Source organism: Corvus cornix, chromosome 1A (assembly GCF_000738735.6).
Source record: "Corvus cornix cornix isolate S_Up_H32 chromosome 1A, ASM73873v5, whole genome shotgun sequence".
NCBI lineage: Eukaryota > Metazoa > Chordata > Aves > Passeriformes > Corvidae > Corvus > Corvus cornix.
The window spans coordinates 14,487,023-14,509,316 of record NC_047057.1 but is presented as its reverse complement, the minus strand read 5'-3'; the positions used below and the strand labels follow the sequence as shown (position 1 = coordinate 14,509,316).

The following is a 22,294-nucleotide window of genomic DNA, read 5'->3' as shown; positions in this document are numbered from 1 at the left end:
AAACATTCAGTAACATAAAATGTATTTACTTACTGTTCCAGAATTAACATACTTTTTCTTTTTTCCTTTTTTCTTTGGATTTATTACCTAGAAACACAGATACAAACATTAAAGCAGTATGAACTAATATAAAGGTAAGTGTAAGATATTTTCAATGCTGAAAGTATTCTATTTTCAGTGGATTCAGTATCCTGTTTACTGATACATCTCAATGCTGGGATATGCACATGTTGAAAACCAGCAAATTTATCTTCATGGCACCTGTCAGGTGAGCCAGTGCTGATACTCACATTGGACAAATAACAGATGGGGGCAACAGAGATGAGAACATTCATTATATCTGAGTGCTTGGGGAAACACTCTTTGAATTTTCACAAGATTCTGCATTTTTCTGCATTCCTGATTCCAGTGTTTCAGTGTATGGTGTCACTACTTCATCATCTCACAATGCATCTCTTCACAGTCCAGTTAATCTGTTTCCATCTGCTCCTCACATCACCTGAGAAACATGAGAGCTGCTCTACTCCCAGTTTCTGTACTCAGTTCAATGACAGGATCTGGCTGACAGGAAGATCAAATTTCATGAAATAAGTAATTTCATGAAAATGTTGAAGACCACCACCTGACTGTCATACAGGAGTTGGGGGGGGAGGAGGGGGGAGGTCTCAGTGCACTCCCCATACCCAAGAATCTTCATGGAACTGGACTATAAAGCATTGAACAGTTTTCTTGAACATCTGGAACCCACACCTATAAAATTTCTCACTGTAGCCACCAATAAAAATTATTTCCCTTCTGAATACCTACCAAAGGCAAGTCTCAGTTAATTTTGTTACATACACATGAAAATGTACTCCCGTTTTTCCAGAAATGCACATGGAATTGGAAGCAAAACATTATTTTGTTAATTAGGTCATTTAACTATCTCCTATATAACTAGGAAATTCAAAGCCTTGTGGCTTACTGCCAAGTTTTACTGTAAACTACTCACAGATGTTCTGCAAATGATAAGGAATGAAAACATTCCCAACTGAAATCTTAGCCGCTTATCTGGTATAAAATATTTAAGGAATTTTGCCTGAAAATGGGCATATTAATAATACTTGTCTTCCAAAACTTTTCTCTCCCTAACCAAAAAGAAATTACATTTAAAGATCCTATTCCTTGCACAACACAGAACAGCTATGAAATGTAAGGCAGGAAGAGATAACTGATTTGAGATCTTCCCAAACAGGCTAAATAAGTGACTCACTCTTTCCCCCCCCCACCCTGTATGCCACCCTGTTGTAATACAGTAAATATTCTGAAAAGCTTTTACTCCTTTACACGTGTAAGGCCATTAACACTGAATAAATCCCAAGTAACTCCTCCTCCTCCATTTAACAGCCACTGATGAGCAATAGATTAAGTCTGTGTAATGGCAGCAATTAAACAATGCAGTAATTCTTGCTGAACCAAAATCTTAGCCAGAAAGTGACTCCTGCTGACATTTGCCCAGAAGATGAAGATGAAGGTAACAGGCTGCCTGTCTGCCCTGCAGCAGTTCATTCACTGCTCTCCAGAATTCAATGGTCAGGCCTGAATTAGCAGCATATTGCTTGCCAGCAGTCATTAAATGCCAAAGAGGAGATTCATTTGAACTTTCTGCTTCAGGTAACTTGACAATTGGCTTCTTAGGAATTGCAAGGAACTGCACTAAAGCTTGGAGTGAAATATCATGGGAAACAAGGCATCTACTTGGGAGCAAAGATGAATTAAACGACAGCTTGTTTCTTGCCTATAATTCAAGATACTATAATTATTATAATATTTGTGTGTGCCTTTTCAAATCTCAGGTAACTTTAGAAATTAAACAACAGTTTTTAGCCTCTGAAATATTTACATCCCTGCAGGAACCTAGAAAGCTACATGAACTCTAACCTGTTAAAAAAAGCTCAATTGCAAAGAGGTGGTTCTAGCAATGTTTCTTATCTTTAAATATGGGACACTCACTCACCTGCCTTGGGTTGGTTTGTAAAAGCAAAACACTTCAAAAAGGATTTGTCCAGTACCTTTTGTTCTGATACTGTACAGACTTATCAAGTAGAAGTAGTACCCAAGTATGGAGGACTGCAGTGTGGGGAGGCAAACATGAGAGGCTCAGGAAATATAGGAAGTCGCTGGGAGTATGATACTGATACTATATTTAGGAAATTGAAAAATTACTTAAGATGTTATGACAGACTATTCCTGGTAGGGTAGGATTCACGTCAGTGATACAACAGGAGAGGACATTTACACTGCACACAGTAATCTGGTTATGACACTATTCACAGGAAACTATTGTAAATTACTGTAACTCTGGGGTTGATCTTGGATCTAAGTAAGAAAAAACCCCATGGCTTTCACTTATCTTTGTCGTGCTCTCCACAGCAGCACCTTTGCTCATCATCAAAATAAAACTGCAGCACATAATTGGAGCAACCTCCTTCCCTGCCTTCTTTGCTGCTTATCTAAACCATTATATTTGTTGCCACCTATGAAAATACTGAAGTTTAATGGCAGCAGTCTGAGACCAATTAAAAGATACCTTAAGGAATAACAGAGATCTGCACACCATACAGAAGCAAAAAAAAAAAAAAAAAAAAAAAAAGAAAAAGGTTATAGCCACACAGGCTCATCTTCTCATTAGTGGCAAGAATAGGTTTCCATTGTTTTCAGTGTTTTCCACTGTTGTTTTCTCATTTATTTCCTGAGAGTGAGTAAATACTCATAACACTTACCTCATAAACATTGAACTGAGATTGTCCTCTCGACAACTCTCTGTAACTTGTTGTGAATTCTCCAATGAAATCATGGCTGTTTGAAAAATAAGATTTTCAAATCAAATGCAAAACCTTTAGGAATTTAAACATGTATTTTATCTATTTATGCAAAAGAGACACACAGCCAATATGAACCGACACCCAAGAAACAAGTAATGGCAACAGATAAAATTTGCTTAAAAATCTTTATTACTCCCTCAGTTTCCGTTCACCCTATTAGAAATACAAATTTAGAGTTCAAAAGTATTAGCTTAAATCTTTTTGATGGCTTTTGCTTAACTCAGCTGCACAATGAGGACTGTATTATAAATCAGTAATTGACTCCAATGTAAGTTATAGAGTCTGAAAAAACAGAGCAGGCTACCAAAGACTATCACCACTTCCTCAGTGAATGACCACTGGAACTACAGGCTATGAATTGTGTATGAAGTTGTGTGAGAGAAAGGGAGTCGCTGAAAGTATGAAAGGAGAACTTAAACCAGAGAAGACCAGCCCTACCAATTTGTGTAACACAACATTGAACTTTTAAGGGGAAGACCCAAAGCTTATTTCAGCTTCTGTCTTCCCACCTGGGAAGAGAAAAGCAACCCACTGAGGCTACTCAGCTTATGGTATTACTGGAAAGCAGATCTTAACCTAACAGTAAGCAGTGGTTATCAAGCTTCTCCTTTCTAAATTCTATTCCTGCTCCAAGAATACATTTGGCACTCCTCTGCTGTCATCCACATTTTAGAAACTGCATGAACAGGGGCTGGCACATTGCCCAGGAGCCACTGTGAGCACAGTGGCCAGAGGGAGCTGTAGCAGGTGAAGCATCACTGAGAAAGGTGCCCAGGGTCTGGGAACTGGGGCACAGAAACCACAGGGCTGCCAGAAGTGACTGAGCTGCAGGTTTGTATCTCAGACAGGGACCTGGAATGGAGGGACTACAGGGGTGGGTGCCCCAACTGTCAGCTACACAACTCCCAGCAGTCACAAGGTCTGTTCCCATTCTCTGTTCTGGCCAGCTGAACTCTCCCTACTGATAGTCCAGGTTTTCCCACCTGTGCCCTAACAAGGAGCTGCATTTCTTCTACACTGTCTCCACATCTGGCAAGCTATGAAGCTAACTGTTTTACCTTCCCTCCAATGGTAAACTACAAGAGACAGTCAAAGTTTCCTGACTTTGTGACTTGCAAAACTTGTTTTGAAATACAGCACAGTTCTAATTAAGTTATAAATATTAAATTTAAATAAATCTGAATGTTGCAAGAAGATGAAAAATGGAAACAATCCATAGCAACATCAAAATTCTTTCTTGTTTTATTCATAAGGAAATTTTTAAAAATCACCTCAAATATAAATCTCATTTTCTGAAACCAGCATGAATTCAAAAAAATCATGTAATCAAATGTAATGTAAAATGTAAATCAAACAACTAAAAGGTTCAGGGGTCAGTCATCATGCTAATACAAAATAAGCAAAGCATTCTGTAAGAAAGCTTGAGAAAACTATAGGGTAAAGATATTCCTCATTACCCAGATTCAGAAGGGACCACCTCCCATGAAGCACTCCCCTTTCAGCTGGGAGATCAGGAAATTGCTTCCAAGATAAAGACTTTTCTTAAGAAACGTATTTTGGAGGTGTATTCCTGCTTGAATGCTCTCTAGACTGCAAGGACTATTTAAGCAGGGAACAGAGGAAGCCATCCATACAGGCTATGGAACTTGGGTTCTATTGGGGCTGTAGCACACGAGGTGTATTAACCTTGGGTAACCATGGCACTGGAGAAAAATGTATATTGCTTAAACTGGAACCTCCCCCTCTCATAACAGTTCTAACCTTATATTTTCAAATCAGATAGTATATTTCAAAGGCAGAAATTCAAGCAATAGTTCAATGGCTGCCTACAAACATGTTGCAGCAAACAGGAAACATCATTCCACACAGGACTGTCTCTGGGGAGCAAAATAATCTGCAATGCTTAAAAGTAATTGCTCCTTTAATTCTACAAGACACTGAAAAGCCTCCTTTCCCTATGGCTATACACAAACACTGACAAGACCTGAGCTAGAAAGGTAAGATTCCTCTGATGAATCACGTAAAAAAGGTATGGGCATACACAACCAGTTTCAGAGCCCTCTGCACTTAAAAGATCACCTCGGATCTTTATACTCAGTATTCAGGTAGCTGTACGGCCCTCCACTAGGCTGGCTGTGAAGGCTGAGTGCCTGTTGGTCAAAATATGCCTTTGCCAGACGTATACCTCATTAAGAAAATATCTTAATATTAATGATCACACTTCAGCAAATGGATCTCCTTATTAGTCTGCAGATTGAGAATCCAAAGTACTTATTCTATTTGCCTTCCTAACACCAAATATTCCTAGACTTACAGACTTTTGTCCATGAGTGGCATATCAGAACACTGAACCAGAGAGTCTTAGCACACAAAATTATCACTTGAAGCCCATCTCCCTAAGTTTTCCACTTTTAGCCTTCAAATCGCTTTCAAAATTGTATTAACTTTGATTTTTTTTTTTTTTTTTTACTATCTAAAGGAAAAGGAAACAATAGAGGAAAGAACAATCATAATCAGGAGTATGTCAGTGAGTAAGGAGAAAATGCAAGAACTTAAAAATCAACCATCTAGCTGGAGAAGGAAGCTAGATGAAAAAAAATTAAGCTAGAAAAGAATAAGGTGAAAGAGCTTAGAATCTGAAAGAGCTTAGAATCTGAAATTTAAAATCTCTCCTGCAGTGTTGATATGCTCAGATGAATGCTTCTGTGGCCCCAGGTTAGCATGACAATATTTACAACTTTATAACTCAACAACCCCCCCAAACACACTTTTTCTATGTAAGAGATCAGAAGCATCAAGACTGCAAAATTACTTTTGCAACATGTATGCTGAGAGACATTTTTTCTGAAATTAAATGAAAAAGCTTTCAGAGAGAACATCATAGTATTACTGATGTGAAGTTGTGCACTACCTCATTTTTTTCTTTCTGTTAAACCTGTCTGCAAGTGCTTCATACATAAGGATACTCAATAAAAAAACCCTAAAAATGTGACGGTGTCAAACAAGTGGGCTTGCCCCAAGTAACAAAACCAACTTTTGTGACTTCTTATAGCATCAGATATTTTGGGGTTTGTCACAGCTCCTAGAAGCAATAAAAGGCATCAGAACAAGTTGTCCACATTTTGACAAGTTTTGTGCAAAAACTGGTTTGAGATGAAGAGATGTTTCATAATTGATAGTGTTAATTTTACAAAGGGTATGCATTACTTCCTGTCAAGAATGCGATGTGATGTTTGAAAATAAGTAAGAACTATTTGATGATAATATGATCATGATACTACATTACAATTACTCCCAACAATGTAATTTGGGAACATGAAGTAAGAAGCTCAACCCAAGGCACCATGGTGCTATTTTTTCAAAGCACAGGTACCACAGAATGGGGAAAAGGGAAAAAAAACTTCTTAGTCAACACTCAGGAAGTCAAAATCCAAGTCAAGTCATGATTCAGAAATCAAGTATATGCACAGTAATTTTGTCTTCCTGATTGCAGAACAGCCTGTAATATTCAGTCTAACTTGCTTTGCTATCTGAGAGCAGGCAATCTTTCAAAGATTGGTCCTGCCCAGGCTGCATATCTCTGGAGCAAACAGATTCAGCACGGTGAGGCATCCAGATGTAACAACAGCTTATAAAAAACTGTCCATCACAAATGGGAATTAATATAAACTGAGGCACAGCAGAGTTGGACAAAAAATTGTTAAGCGTAACTCTTGAAAGGGATTCATTTCAGATATACTTGGCAATGTCAAAGTTAAATCAGGCACTTAGGTTCTTGCTATGGTCACTAAGCAAGTTTATAGGCACCACCAACTGGCAATTTATTCCAGGTAGGATGGATTCAATCAGGCTATTTTCCCCTGTAAGCCACTGAAGTAGCTTAAATGATTAGTTCAATCTACGTGTCTGATTTTTGCATTGTCTGAAGTCACATGAGATGAGTGCTGTCTCATCTTTCAGAGAAATTTAACATGTAAGATGTCAGTGCTCGGTCTGCTTCTAAATTCAAAAAAAGACAGAAAGCAAAAAGCAAAAAAAATTCATACCATTAGAATAAAAAGAAAAACATGTAAATGGTATCCTTCACTTTTTGGTTTTTAGATACTAATTTTATAGGTATTCAGACTGTGATGTGAGCAAACACAGATAATAATTGAAACTACTTGAGAGTGAAGAGGCTAATGATTGCCTAAAATCCACAGTATGTTCAAGATTTCACTCAGACTTGCAGTTACTTAGTGTTATTTGTCAGATTTCTTCCTTTTCTTTTTCATCTTAGAGATTTTGGACAAAGTGAGACCGCACATGGAGTTTGATAGCTTGATAAAATATAACCCTTATTTTTTATTAACTTGGCAATATGATTTAACTTTTCATTGCTAGCTTACTTTCAAAAAATGTGGTTTATACACAAAAGCACCAATGTATAAAATTTTTAAGGATTTGCCAAATCTCATTGAGAAAAGAATGTTAATAGAAATTCTAACAGGGATGCAATGATTTTTTGCTACTGTGGCTTTTTAAATTTAAATACACTTATTTTAATTGCTAGAATATGTTATTTTGTCTCTCCAGGGAATATCTGATCTAGAACGATGAATTTACACTAGCAGGTATTCATAGAGGGTAAACATGATATAAGAATGCTTATAAATCAACAGGCTTCATGATGGAACCAAAAAGACAAAATTACAACCTGAGAAAAGTGAATAGGCGTTTAGATCTTGTCAGCAAGGAAATGAACAGTAGCACAGGATAAATTTGCCTATTATGATTACAAGATATGTTGCCACAGAAGCCAACTATCATTATCTATAATACTAGACGCAAATTGTATTGGTAGTATTAAAGACATTACTGTAGAATAAATAACATAATTTTAAAAATCAAAATGCAAGTGCATATCCATATATTTTAAAAAATATAAATATGAAATAATTAAGACAGACCAACTTAAAGATAAATAGAAATAAACATATTACTGTATTACATTTCAGTTCTAGTACCAAGATTTATGAGTACAGTTTTTAATCAAAGTATTAAGATAGAAGCTCAAGCTTTTTTAAAAGAACAAGAGGTATTGATCCAGTGTGTTAAAAAATAATTCTACCTTGTTTGTCAAAATAAAGGCAATTTGAAAGGCTCATTCCTTCAGACAAAAATGTACAGCCAGTACACTGAAGTTCACAGCTCTTAAGAATAACAGACATCCCTCCTGAATTTAGCAACAGAAAGTCCACATATATTTCACTGTCCTCTTTCAAGGGGAGTTATACAAAACTCAGATCTTCCAACTCCAGAGTTTACAATAATGTTTTGATGAAGACAGACATGGAAATGAACATTCAGACCCAATCTGAAATTAAGACAATTAATAGGTGGCTTCTACATCGCAATATTTAGGCCACCATGAGTAGCCACTGCAGGCACGTGCATTTTATCATGATCCATGGATGAATATACACACAGCATGTTTTAAATAGGCCAAGGCATCAGTATTTACCACAAGTGCAAAACACAGAGCTGTATCACAGCAGAACTTTTTCCAGTACCTGTACATCTAAATATTGATAACTAACTTTCTCTAATATTATACTGGACACTAAATACTTATATGTATTAAAATGTGTATAAACATGCATGGATAACCCTTAAGTTTAACAGAAAAAATGTCTTACCTTCCATCTCTATCCCAGTCATACACTTCTACTTTAATTGTCCTAAAATAAAAAAAAAAACAAAACAAAACAACAACACAGCTCTATTAAAATGTTAAATATGTACCCGGATTACCTTTAAGATTAATAGCATATGGGCGCATCAATTGTGCCAAATCCAAAAAGCAGGATTTTTCAGTGATTTCTCATGGGGCAGCAAATAGCCTGTCAGGTTACACAACACATCTCCATAAATCAATAGTTAAATACTGTGGAAACTAGGAAAACAATAAAACACATTGGAAGTTTAACCAATATATTTTTACGTGCTGATGCTCTGAATTTTCTGTGGTTTTTTTTTCATAAATGATTCTTTAAACCTTAAAGTATTGTCAAAGTTTTCAAGAACACATTTTGTCTGTTTCCTTATGAGTACGTAAAGTGAACCCTTGAGGACAGCTCTAACCTTGCTTGACTGGGAAACAGATCAAGTGTAGAAAGCAAACATTTCCCAAGTAAAGATCACTCATATTTTACATACTCACTTTAAGAGTGTATTTCTTAAAATGCAAATACTACAGAGCATATTATTGTCAACATCCTTGATGAAACAGGAAAGATACATGGAGATAATATATAGCGTTATTCATCTCCTTTTACTACAGAAAGAGTATATATGCAGCAAATTCAGCTACCACTAACAGTGAATCCCATTTGGCCTAAAATGAACTGAACATGGGGTAGAAAAATAACACCTCCAGACCTCCTGTATTTTAAGCAACAACTTAACTTACTTTTATTCTTCAGAACACATTCACATGAAGTGAAGTAATCAGGTCTGTCTTATTAATAGAGAGGACAAGAATCTAAGCAATTACTTTATAATTTACTTCCATGGAAGCTGCTCCTCATTTTTCCAATTACATACAGTCAAATACATATTGACTAATTTTCTTTACTAGGAAGGGACTCTGGGGATAAAGCTGAGCAACAGCTGATATTATATACAATACAATATCAAGAAATCCACACCTGGATGTTTTTCACATTTCTTACGATATTCCAAGATAGGTAAAGGAGTTGCTTTGTCTGGATGTATCTCTTTTCAAATCAAGTTTAAAGGCTCCTAACCACACCGTTTGTTATAGTTTATACCTCTGGCATAATTCAGGTTGGGTTTAAGTTACCTTAGAATAAAAACTGAATAAAGTGAAAGTTGTTCTGTAGAATGAAGTGAAAAACAACTCCAAACTTCTTTTATCCCACCCAGTATTTCACCCTTCAAAGGAAACTATTTTCATCTTCAAAGGAATTCAGCAAAAAAAGGCAATAGCGCAAAGTTTTTTTCCCTAGACAACCATTATTTTACTTACGTTTCAAAACCTGTTACGACAGACAGAACACACTAAGTTAAGATTTACATAAGGTTTAGGGGGATTTAAGTTTTGAATTGTCTTACAAATCTGTGTTCAAATAGCAAAATCATCTCACTGAGAAAATTCTGATTATTAAAATAAATTATTAAGAATATCAAGATAAATTCCTGAGAAGAATCTTCAGACAGGTTACTGCAGTAAGAGCAATTCATCCTTGAATAAAGCTTCTTTCTACTGAAATTTATTTCATATTAAAGGATTAATTACAGATCTTGACTTTTATCTATTTTCCATGACATGCAAGATATTAAAGGCCTTTCCAATCTTCATATACTGATACTTAACCTTTACCTTAAAGGACACAGTTTAGAGGATGGGTTTCCTACTTTAATATTTAAAAAAACCCTTTCATTTAAAAATAATCAAGGTTAGAGATGGGTATCTCTGTTTTAAAACTTTTATGCAGAAAATAACTGTAAGTGCTTTTTGAGAGCTCAGACTAAGAGAAAGAAAGAGCAAAGATATTAGACATTAAGTACTACTGCAGTACTGAAATGCCATTCCTGTGATGTCTGAAAACACTGTATAACCGCATAGTTTGAGAAAAATTAAGCAAATCCTGGTCATTCCATAATGAAAAAGTAGATAGAGCTCTCTCAGAAGCATGCACTAGCTGGTGTTAGGGGTTAACTAGGGGTTAGTCTCCCTAACACCAGAATAAACATTTACTGTGATATATTTTTACTAATGACATTATTCCCACCTTTCACATCTATCACAGAACCCAGAGCACCAAAATTTTATCAGTGAAACTATCATTATCTGACAGAGACCTTTGGGGTTTGTGTTTTTATGTATTATCACATGGAGGCCAGGAAGTTAATCCTTACCTTTAGAAAGAAAGAGTTTTCTAATTAAAAATAACCCAAACCTCCAAAGTTTTTTCTGGACTATCAGAAGATACTAATTTGAATTAATCTGACAGCTAATGACTATTTCTTAATTTGAAGCATGATTGCTGTATGCAGGGTGCATGAAACCATGAAATTTCATGGAGCCTTTATTCACTGAGCGCGTCATCTTGAAAGCAGGTCAACAGTAGACACACAATAATTTCAGGAGTCTTATTACACTTTTTAGCTCCCTTAATTTGGAATGCTGGAGTTATTTCAGTATGCCTGTACCAAAACATCTTTTCTAATTATTATGAAAACTGTTTTTCTTTAATATGATAAACAGTGCAGTGTCCAGAGACTAGCTTAATGAATATTATCTTGCTTGTGCATTCTGCACGTTAACCCAAATACAAGTAAAAAATTCTATTTGAACATGCTTATTACAAAATTGCTTCGTTTTTATAGCATCTAATTGAAAGAGTAACCAACATGGCCATTTTTAAGGAGTCTAAAAATACCCATTTCTATTCAACTAATTTGCTTAATATTAGTGGTAAAATGTTGATTAAAAACATGGTATTATTACTACCTAAAGAGAGATCCTTTTGCATGGCATCACTGAAAACTTCAAATCTGAAGATGACTACCTTTTGTGTTTCTCATCTACTGACCTATGTATTTAAAAGGCTTTCATTTATCAGCATCCTCTGACATTGCATTGTCACCCAAAGAAAACAGATCATCATTGTTTTTCATTCAAACATTAAAAAATGCTTGTGTACACTTGTCACAGAGGCCATGCTTTAAATTAATCTTTTCGTTCTGTTTTTAATTCACACCATAGGGAGCAAAGTATTTTTTCCAAAAAACACCACTAGCACTTCCTACAGATTTAGCCTACTTACTTTATTTTTCTAAATTCTTTAATGTGATGAATGGTTTTGAACACATATTATCCTTTCAAAATGTTGATTAAATAACACCAGGGGCTGGACTGCATAGAAAAAGTTACACACAAAAGAACACACAAGTTAGGGAGAAAAAAATTGTATATGCTAAGAAAAGTTTAAGCCACAGCTTACCGGTCATAGTCTCCATTACACAGTGCTCTGACAGAAATCTTGAATGCCTGCCACACCGGATTTAATGTATTTTTTACAACTTCTGTTTTGTGGCAGATTGTAAAACTGTAATTAAACAAACAAACAAACAAAAGAGAAATATATATTTTGTATTAATTTACTTATTCTTCTGAGTCATCGAAGATGGAATCAACAGAACTGTAATCATTCATACATGCAATATCCATATAAAATTCAAGGTAGGAAAAAAAGAAATATGGTGAAATCAGAAGGAAGGGAAGACTGAAGAGACCCACTTGAGAGAGATTACAGACTAGAGTGCTAAACAACTCTAAATCCAAAATGTTTTTGCCCAAAACTTCAACAGGAACTATAACTATTCAGTGAGTATCCCACGGAAGAGCAATCCCACTTGTTTAAACAGACCTTTTATATCCAGGAATCAGTCACAGATCCAGAAAGAAACAGATCTTGTGAGGATCTGATTCTTGCTTAGAGATTAAGAAACTGAGCCAAAGGAGTGATGGCTTTCAGATTCTTATTCCCCATTTTATGTCCATGATTTTTTAACCAGGACTGTCTTAGGTAAAACATATAAGCCTCTCTGAGATTCCATGATCACCTTCTCTCATGAATTGTATTAATGCATTCTCCTTTCTCTAAATGACACAAAATTAAAACACCTCTTTTTAACTATCATCTTGGGGACTGAATTGTTCAAAAGAAAACAAGAGACAAAGTTACTGGTGAGATCATTACTGAAATTCCTCATACAGTTATACTAGTTATTCTTTGAGGGAATGCCCTCCTTGCATCCTAAAGGCCTACACTTTTATCCTGGCTATGACTCAGAAGACATGCCTGAAGCTAAGAAACAAAAAAAGAAGTATCCTTCTGCCACAGGTGCAAAAGTACTGCCCCAGCATCCTGTTGGATTCAGGAGACCAGTAAAGAATCACTGGCTCAACACTCACCCCTCGGAAGGAAGTGGGGAAGAATGGCACTCAAGGCCAAGAGAGGCTGCACATACCAGCACTCCCAGTAATGCCCAGAAAAATTCCACCAGTGACCTTAATGCCACTCACAAAGGAGCCATAACTCCTCCAGGCTTGCAGTTTTAGATAGGCAGTGTCTACTCAGGAAACTGTTTCTAGAATCTGCCTCCAAGAGGAAAAGAGAAGGGAACACACCCCCCCCCCCCCCATACATAGATTTATGTTAACAACTGTTCCAGTTAAGCTACAGAAAAAAGTAGCAGGATACATGTCTAGCCGTTGGTTTGATAATGTTAGACGTGAGGACTTGCAGTTTCCAGGAAATCTTAACTGCCAGTAGAGCCCCACAAAGGCAGTGTTGTGTTGACCAGTGCATGTCAAGTCTTAGCAGTGCAACAGAAGAGATTAGTCTACTTCAGCAAATTATGTAGCAAATAGCCATTTGTAAAAAATATAAATTCTATTCAGGGTATTTTTGAATTCAATTTCCTAGAACTCTGTCAAAAAGATATAAGATACTTCCAAATTTAAATTTTCAGTATAAAATGTTTTTATCTAACACAATTTCTAAGCAGTAGCATATTTTGCAGCTACACTTTGAGACTTCTCTTTAAATGCATACTATACCTTAGCAAAAGTAACACTATTTAGCTATTTTATTACAATTAATTTTCATAGTGCTCTGTATTTATAAGACATTTACCTCTTAAAACCCTGAACTGCAGTATTTGATCAATTTGTTGCCATAGTTTTATTCCCATACTGCATAACATGACAAACTGAAATCCAACAAACATTAACTAATACAGCTTAATCTGAAAAATGTAAAGAAAAAATGAAAACTATATTACCATCTGTAAATAATTAAGTTGCCTAGTGATTAGCAGCAAAAATACTTAACAAGCTCCTACCTGCCATCTTCATTGCTTCGATGAAATACAAGGAAAGGATCAGATTTCCCAAAGAAGTCCTTCTTGTCTAGCTTGTTTGCACAAAATTGCATTAAAACTGAATCCTGAAATGGGTAATAAAGAAAAATTACAGACAGCATGCAGTTTACTACACAAAAAAAAAACCTGACGAAACTATGCAAATAGAAAACAAAATAAATGGGGGTATCTGTCTTCTAAATGCCCTCTACATATTCACATTTGTGCAATGTCTTAATAGTGCAGTCTGAATGGCTGGAACGAAGAATTCCTTTGTAGGGGACACCAGAGGAAGAGAATTTTTCTACGGTAAAATGCCTCAGGATTTTTCAAGGATTTCCTGACATCCAAAACTGCATTCTGAAAGAAGGAGATACACAGGCAAGAAAGTATATTAGAATTAATTTTAAAAACTCCAGTGAGACACAACTCAGCCTCATTCCTTCAGTGACTTAGACCTGTTGTTGTCTGCTCCTACTGCCCATCAAGCAAACAGCTGAGCAGCCAACTCTTAAAGAGTCTGGAACCCTCAAGTAAATGAGCCTGAAAGGTACCAAGGACATTCAATCTGACAACAAATAAGGTGACAAGTTTCTTCGCTGTGATCAGGCAAACTGAAAGTCACACAAGTCACCTCTTTGGGCAAAGTCAAGAATGAAAAAAGGATTATAAATGCAAAGATAAACCTGCAGCTAACTGGCACAGGGCCTGCTGCCAGACTGTGCCCCATAAACAGGTCTACAGGCGCAACAGCAGTGAGAGGATGATGACAGAAAATGTGGGCTCACCGCTGAGTGGGGCAGGGTGACAAAGGACCAGTGACAAAGGACATTGCAAGGTCCATGTTTCTCATAGCTTTCTATGCTTTCTATGTCTTTACTGATAAGATTTGCCTTCAATACTCTTGGGAACCTGAGAAAGCCTGGAATAAGGATAACTTCCCTTGGTAGAGGAGGACCAGGAAAGGGAACATTTGAACACATCAGACATACAGAAGTCCATGGGACTTGGCAGGATGCACCTGAGAGTGCTGATGGAGTGGGCTACTGTTACTGTGGGGCCACTTTCAGCTATCTTTGTAAAGTTAGGACGTTCAGGAGAAATTCTCCTGTCTCTGAGAAAGGGCAAGAGGATCCAAGCCAGTTTTACCTCAATCACTGAGATGATGATAGAGCAAATAATCCTGGAAAACGTTTGCAAATACATGAAAAAGAAGAAGGTGGCTAAGAGACATCAGCATGGATTTACAAAGGGGAAATTCACACCTCATCAACTGGAAGCCTTTCCTCACAAAATGAGTGGCTGACTGGGTGGATGTTGTTTATACTCCACCTTAGAATGGCCTTATACACTGTCTCCTATAAATCCTTGTTCACAAACTAATGAATTATAGACTAGATAACTGGACAGTCAAGGAGACTGAAAACTGGCTGAACTGCTGGGCTTCAAAGGGTCATTGAGTGACACAAAGCCCACCTGGAGACCAGTCACTAGCAGTGAACCCAAGGTATCAAAAATGGGCCAAGAAAGTTGAACATCTTCATTAACAATCTGGATGATGGGACAGAGCAGACCCTCTGCAAGTTTGCAAACAATACAAAACTAGAACTAGCCATTTATACAACAGATGGTTGTGCTGCTGTTCAGAGGAATCTGTACAGGCTGGAAAAACTACCCATCATGAACCTCATGGGGTTCAAGAGGGAAACGCCAGGTACTGCACTTGGAGGGGAATAGCCCTGTGTACCAGTACAGGCTGCAGGCCAAACACCTGGAAAGCAGTTCTGCAGAAAATGACTGAGGGGGCTTGGTGGACACCAAGTTGATCAATGTGCCCTTGGCAGCAAAGGCCAACAGCCTCCTGGGCTCCATTAGGAAGAGTGCTGACAGAAAGTTGAAGGAAATGACTCAGCTCTGGTGAGGCCACTCCTGGAGTACTGTTCATTCCCAGAGCACTGTTCTAGGCTCCCCAGTACAAAGAAGACACAAACATGCTGAAGCAATTCCACCAAAAGCATCACTAAAATGATTAAGGGATTGGACCATCTCTCATCTGAGGAGAGGCTGAGAGAGCTGAAATTATTTAGCCTGGAAAACAGAAGGCTTATCAATTTGTATAAGTACCTGATGCTGGGGAATAAACAGCCTCTGAATAGTGGTATCCAGTGGAAGAAAAATTGGCAATAGGTACATACTTGAAATGCGAGAAATTCCACCTAAATATAAGGAAAACCTTTTTACGCGGAGTGTGCTGAAATGCTGAAACAGAGAGACTGTGGAGATTGCTTGGACTCAAAACCCAACTGCACAGAGCCCTGAGTAACTTGCTCTAAGAAGGACAGGAGGATTGGACTAGACAATCTTCCAACGTCTTTTCCAACCTCAGCAATTCAGTGATTCCAAAATTCTTTGCCATTCTGAATATGAGCCGCAAAAGTCTGGATAAAGAACAAAAATCCAGAAGATCAAGTATGTGACAGCTGGTGAGATATTGCAAGAGACTGTGAGAGAGTGAGCACATGAAGGAACATCAGAGAGAATGCAAGAGAGACTGAGCATTGGCCTCTGCTTCTTTCTGCTTCTTCTCTCTAAAACTAAGAGCAATTTATAGGAAAGAAGTATTCTAGCTTCTTACACAAATCACAAAATGTAAATTTATAAATGATACCGTTAACAATCTAGTGCAGTGTAAATCACAAAAAAATTTTCATTTTATCTTTGAAAAGCAATGAGCACACTTACTCGGCAACACCCTAGTTCCTCTGCTGTTACTATGACAGTTCCACATTTCTTCCCAGGAATTCCTCTGTGAGAAAACACAACCACATCACCTTAGTTCCTTAATATCATGTATGAAAGTTACAACTGACACAGAGAGCCCAAGGTAAGTTTTCAAGTCACAAAGCTGATAGTAGGCAATACAGTTTCCCTTTTCTGCCACTTGTGCTGTGTAAAAAAGTTGGTTTATCCTAAGTGAATTGGTAAATGAGTTGCATATTTATTCAAACTAGCAAGAAACAGCCCAGTTTTGATTTTAAAGGAAACAGCATTATAAGTTTAAATAGGTTGAAATAACACCAGAATTCTACTGTCCACTCTCCCATTGATGTTTCCTTTAGAGATGACTCTACAACTGATTTGTGAAAAACATCCTTTTGCAAATTTTACTTAAACATATAACTAAAATATAGTTAAAAGTATACACCAGTGTTATTTTACATTTATTCTGAAATATCTATGAAGACATATAATAATCTCACCACCATATCTGATACAGGAGTTGCAAAATAAATTATAATTCACCCAGACAGCAATTAAAAACATATGCTGCAACACCAGAAAGCCCAAAACAGTTCCTCAGCATAAAAAGCAGCAGAGGAACAGAAAACCCACACATAATCTGATAGTATTCAGTGCCAGCAGCCTTTTGAAGGGGGACACACTTAACACAGAAGGCAGAGGGAAGTACAATACTGATGCAACTTTTTGCATAATGCTATACTATAAATGAGAAGTTCTGTAATATCCTAGTGCCTACTTGTGTGTCCATTAGCACACACCTTGGCAGTTACTTACAGCTTTTCTTCAAAACTAATGCTCTTCCTTATGATCATTTTATTTCTAGTTTTTTATTTCTTTAAATCTTTCTTGAAAATAATTTATTATTTGAATAAAATTACTTTCCAAGATCACATTATGGTAAGAGTATTTTCAAATTTATTGTATTTTTTAGGTTTTTCTAAGAGAACTAGAGGGCACTCCCAAACTTCTGTTATGACAAAACATTCATGTAAATATTTACTGTTGTTCTTTGTTTATTAGTTTCTTTCATCCTTTTGAATTCTACAATGCTCTACAACTTGAAATAAATTTAGCAAGATTGTGGTATAAAAAAGAACTGGAGGGAAAATAACAGAAAAAGTTTAGAAATTATGAATATAGGAGCAAATATTGATACAAATTTATGCAGGCTCACTGAAACTCTTGTTCAAATGTTGATGCTCAGTCTATGAGGAATAGACCTGGGAATGCTCCCCCTATACCCCTGCAGTCATTTGCCAGTAATCAGAGAGGTACATGACTGCTCTCCAGGATCTCCTCAGGACTACATGGCAAGTCTGAGTTTCACAAAAAAATGAGCAGAAAAGGAAACTATTCAAGTTTTTGTCGGGAAATTTTAAATGAAAATTTAAATACATACTAAGCTTATGGTCTTCTTCCACTTAACACATGATTCATAACATACAATACTTTTAGACAAAACAGGGTAATTTTCTTCAAATAACAGGAAACAATAATCTGATCGTTCCAAATGTTACACAGGACAATTCACAGTTCTATCAAATCATATGGTTTTAAATATGTGACCCTTCAACAGCTCAACACTGAAAATTACCCATTTTAGCTTCTGTATCAACAGGATATTGAAATTGAGATCTCAGATTTTCTAAAGAAGAAAAAGCTCCACTTTTTCTTTTGAACAGTACTTCTTGAGACTTTAAAAAATTCTGAAATTTTGAAGAAACAGAAAAAGAAATAAACTACTTATTTATCAGGGTGATATTGACCTTATATGGCAAAATGTTTTCAGGAACAGATGACCACAATCCTGGCTTTGACAAGAAAAGAAGAAATTGAAATCTCAGAAGTGTAACTAAAAAATCAGAAGTTCTCTCCACCACAGTTCCATAGATTATGCCAACTCAAATAGAAAGCACCAGTATCACATTACCACCACATGAACTAAAATTCTTCCAACTGAAGTATTTCAGCCCAGTCGACTGTGCCATTAGGGCCAAATAAGAGACCTTGGATGAGCAGTGACAGCACTTTGAAGAAAAAATACCAAACATCATCTTTGGTGTGAAAAGTCAAATAGATTTATCCCACTTCCAGAAGATTACTGTGTCAGATGCTTGATGGTGAAAAATGTAACTCTGATCACCTCCTGAAGAGCTAGGGAACAGAAATAAACTGTTGATAGGCAAACCCCACTTCTGACAGTGATCACCAAACAGTTGCCACCTGATGGAGAACCCTGTGCCCCTTTGCCTGCAGTTGTAACACATGGCAGTCAAGTGTCCATCTCCAACTGAGAATTGCATATGAAGATGTTTATGCAAAGACATGCTTCATTTCATCCAATGAACATAAAGGATGACGGATGCCCAACCCTATAACACAGAGGTGTCTGGAATTATCACTCTGAAAACTGGAAAGGCAATCCCCTGAAGATATTTGGGTGGATATGCCAGAAAAAAAAATTCTAAATTTTTGAGTAGGTGTGAAAAGTACACACAAGTATAGTCATATCTGAAAACACCTGGAGTAGGCTTTGGCTTAACCTACCACCAAAGTTCTCGATACCATGGGCCTTGTAAAAGAAGGACAATCTTAACATGATGGTTGGTGAAGAGGTGAAATACTTCATCAAGATTAGCACAGAATATCTCTACAGAACAAAAAGTTCTCATTATTCAGGAATTAAAAACTCTACCAAATGACTTATACAGTTTTTGATGCTATTAATTACAAACTTGGTATATTTAAGTCTACATGCCTGAAAATAGTATTGGACCATTTGTAGACACTAAAGAGTTTGTTCTCTTACGAATTCCCTTACAAACCATTCATTAAGAAAAAAAATCCTTAAATGTAAAGTCAGCACCCTGACAAAAACCTCAGTGGTCACAGATCAGGGCAATGGAATGAACTTTAACTAACAATAATGCCCTGTAAGAAAACACTAAAATAATTTCAAGCTGTTCTTATCCTTGTATGAAAAAAAACAATTACTTAGAGATTCATCATTACAGACCAGTCTTTCCAATTGCCAGAGAAATATGACTAATACTGTGTTGAAGACAGGCACATAAGAGTTCCACCTGTTTAAATCCAGAATGCAGTACCCATTGCCCATCTTCCTTAGCTCTAAGGGATAGCTGGTATTGAGCTACCCTGGAATTGGTTCTATCACACTGAAATGACAATAGAAAATTTATGTTCAGGCTACCAGTTTCACAGGGTTTCTCTGGAAAGAGTTACATATCAGGGTTTGTGAGGTAATAATGAGTATTAGATATAAATATATATATATATTTTACCTGTAATCTGTATTGCATAATTGCAGTCAACTCCACTATTCAGTGCTAGTTATCTGAAACTCAGATATAGAAAATGTGCCCGTCTAAGTGTGAATAGAGTAGAGTGCAAACTGAATAAAGGCAAGTAAAATGTGAAAGTCTACATTTCAGGGGGTCCTACTGGTTTGAGAGTCCAGAACCTGTAGGTTCTCTGCAGTGATCACCTCTTTTTGGACAGTATTTGAAGGAGCAAGTAATTTCATTGTTAGAGGAACAGAACGGACAACCATTATCACATGAAAGGTTTTCAACAATACCTGCATGTCTAGACAAGAGTCTTGAGAAGTAATTACTGTCTCAGAACAAATAATTCCACAATTGAGACACCACATCTGCAGCACCAAGAGAAGTTTGAAAGGACACTCTGAAGAGTACTTGGGCTTTAACCAGGACGGACCTTTACAGAGTCTGTGAAAAAGATGACAATTTATGTGGAAATTCAAACCTGAGAGGTTAAAAAGAGCCTCCAATTCTGCAAGCTAGAACTGCAATGAGGCAGCAAATGGAACATTTTTCAGGTCAATCAAAAATTTAGTCTTATCCCTGAATTTGCAGAGCCTAGCCCTCTGATGATCACACCCACAGATAAAAGGATAGGAGAAATATACATAGAAAGTCAGTTCAGGTGTTTTTCTATCAATTATGTTCACAGCAAGAGGACAGGAGAAAGAACTTCACCTAATAGGCCAGCTGGCTCCAGTACAGCCTCATTAGCAGGCAACGGCTCTCAGATGTGAATAACAAGCAGCGAATGCTCATTAAGCTTTGCAATGGCGCTACCTCCTCACTCAAGGGAATCCCTACAGGAATGCACTTAGCAGATCCTGGAAAAAAACATTGCTCAGAGTTATAAATGTGGCTAGCATCTTCTCTCTAGGAAGACGGAACGTGCAAAGATCTAATTCTGGATAATGTCTGAGCAGGTGACACTCTCTTGAGAGAAAAACAAAACCATGTAATTTCTGGAAGTAGATGTATCTGCACATTATCCTTTCATGCCAATACAGCTGGAGCATGCGAGGCCAGTCAGAGTAAATCTTACACATGGAGCTTGTCGTGAGAAGGTATTTAATGAATCTAGTAACCAAATAGGCAAAAAGAACAAACATTACTGTTAAAATGTTAGATTATCAATTTCACCTTCTTTGAATTACTAGAAGTATTTTCCAGTAGAAATTATTCAAAAAGAAATATTCACCTCTGTAGCTGGCCAGTCTGTAAAATAAAGTGCAACACTAAAGTATGTTCTTGATCAAAAAATGTTCAGAGTCACAGGGACAATAACACCGGGAGCAAGACTCTCCTGTGACACACTGCATAAAACTCCAAGTCCTTAATAGTATCAGAAACAGAGAGAGAGGTTCAGGGGACAATACCACTGCTGCCAAGAAGAAATACTGTCAGGTTCATGCCTCAGAGGTGTAATCCGCTGGTGCTTATAATGCTAATGAAACTGCAAGGCATGCATGCCATGTAGGCAAAGAAAAATGCGCATTGTGTACCTTCACTTCTGTACTTGCCATGAAGATGAGTGCAAGGTGTGTTTCAGCCTGCCTGCCTAACCACTGCAATGGTAACTCTCTAGGCTTGAGATGTTTTACTTTAATTCTGATGAAGGACAAGACTACCCTTTCACTGTAGACTTCCTAAGGAAAGTTTCCCTGATGACACACAGTCTGACTTGGAATTGGACAGCTCATGGCAGCCATGGAGTACTGAATTATTTAAGACTTTTGTAAATGCCTAGAGTAGATAGATCCGAAGAATAAGCTTCAAGTCTTTCTAATTTTCATTTTGAAAGAATGTCACAACTTACTTGAATGCCGGAGAATGGAATTCAAGCTTCTCAAACTACTTAAGCACAAAAAGTGCTACTTCTGTATGGTAGCTGCTTGGGCTAAAACAGCACCAAGCATTCTCTTCTTTGTACATCCATTGGCAGAGAACCAAAAAGGGAAAATGTTAATGAACTTCAGAAATATGGTGAAAAGATAAAGCTCTCTTGACTCATAAATCATAAAGAGCATTCATGATATAAGAACACAGACTTGACATCATAAAGAGAACATCAGCAGTAAATTCAAAGTGGTAAATATCCCTAAGAAGGGAAGACATGTAATGTTGTCAACTGAATTTTCGTTGTTTGAATATTAAGAGACATTAAACACACACCTACAAGCAAACAATCCTGAAATGCAATGCAATTGTTTCATGAACAACAGAAATGTCTCCTAGACACCCAGATATCCAGACTTCAGAGAGTCCAGAATGAACAATCAATCAGGCATAGTTGTCAAGCCACAGCACTGTCAAAAGCACCACTGAGAAAATAAAACAGGGACAGTAAGAAGA

General features: G+C 37.0%; 1 protein-coding gene across 2 annotated transcripts in view; it reads right to left on the bottom strand.

Moving 5' to 3' along the window:
* The window catches only part of CPNE8 (copine 8), a 78,854-nt gene that overhangs the window by 25,081 nt on the left and 31,479 nt on the right, over positions 1 to 22,294 (bottom strand). For both annotated transcript variants that reach the window (XM_039571304.1, XM_039571305.1), the window contains 6 exons: positions 16,542 to 16,605; positions 13,782 to 13,885; positions 11,876 to 11,980; positions 8,543 to 8,584; positions 2,763 to 2,838; positions 34 to 87 (listed from right to left, as the gene is read on the bottom strand). In XM_039571304.1, coding sequence (XP_039427238.1) covers positions 34 to 87; positions 2,763 to 2,838; positions 8,543 to 8,584; positions 11,876 to 11,980; positions 13,782 to 13,885; positions 16,542 to 16,605 — 445 coding nt within the window. The remainder of the gene's footprint in view (positions 1 to 33; positions 88 to 2,762; positions 2,839 to 8,542; positions 8,585 to 11,875; positions 11,981 to 13,781; positions 13,886 to 16,541; positions 16,606 to 22,294) is intronic.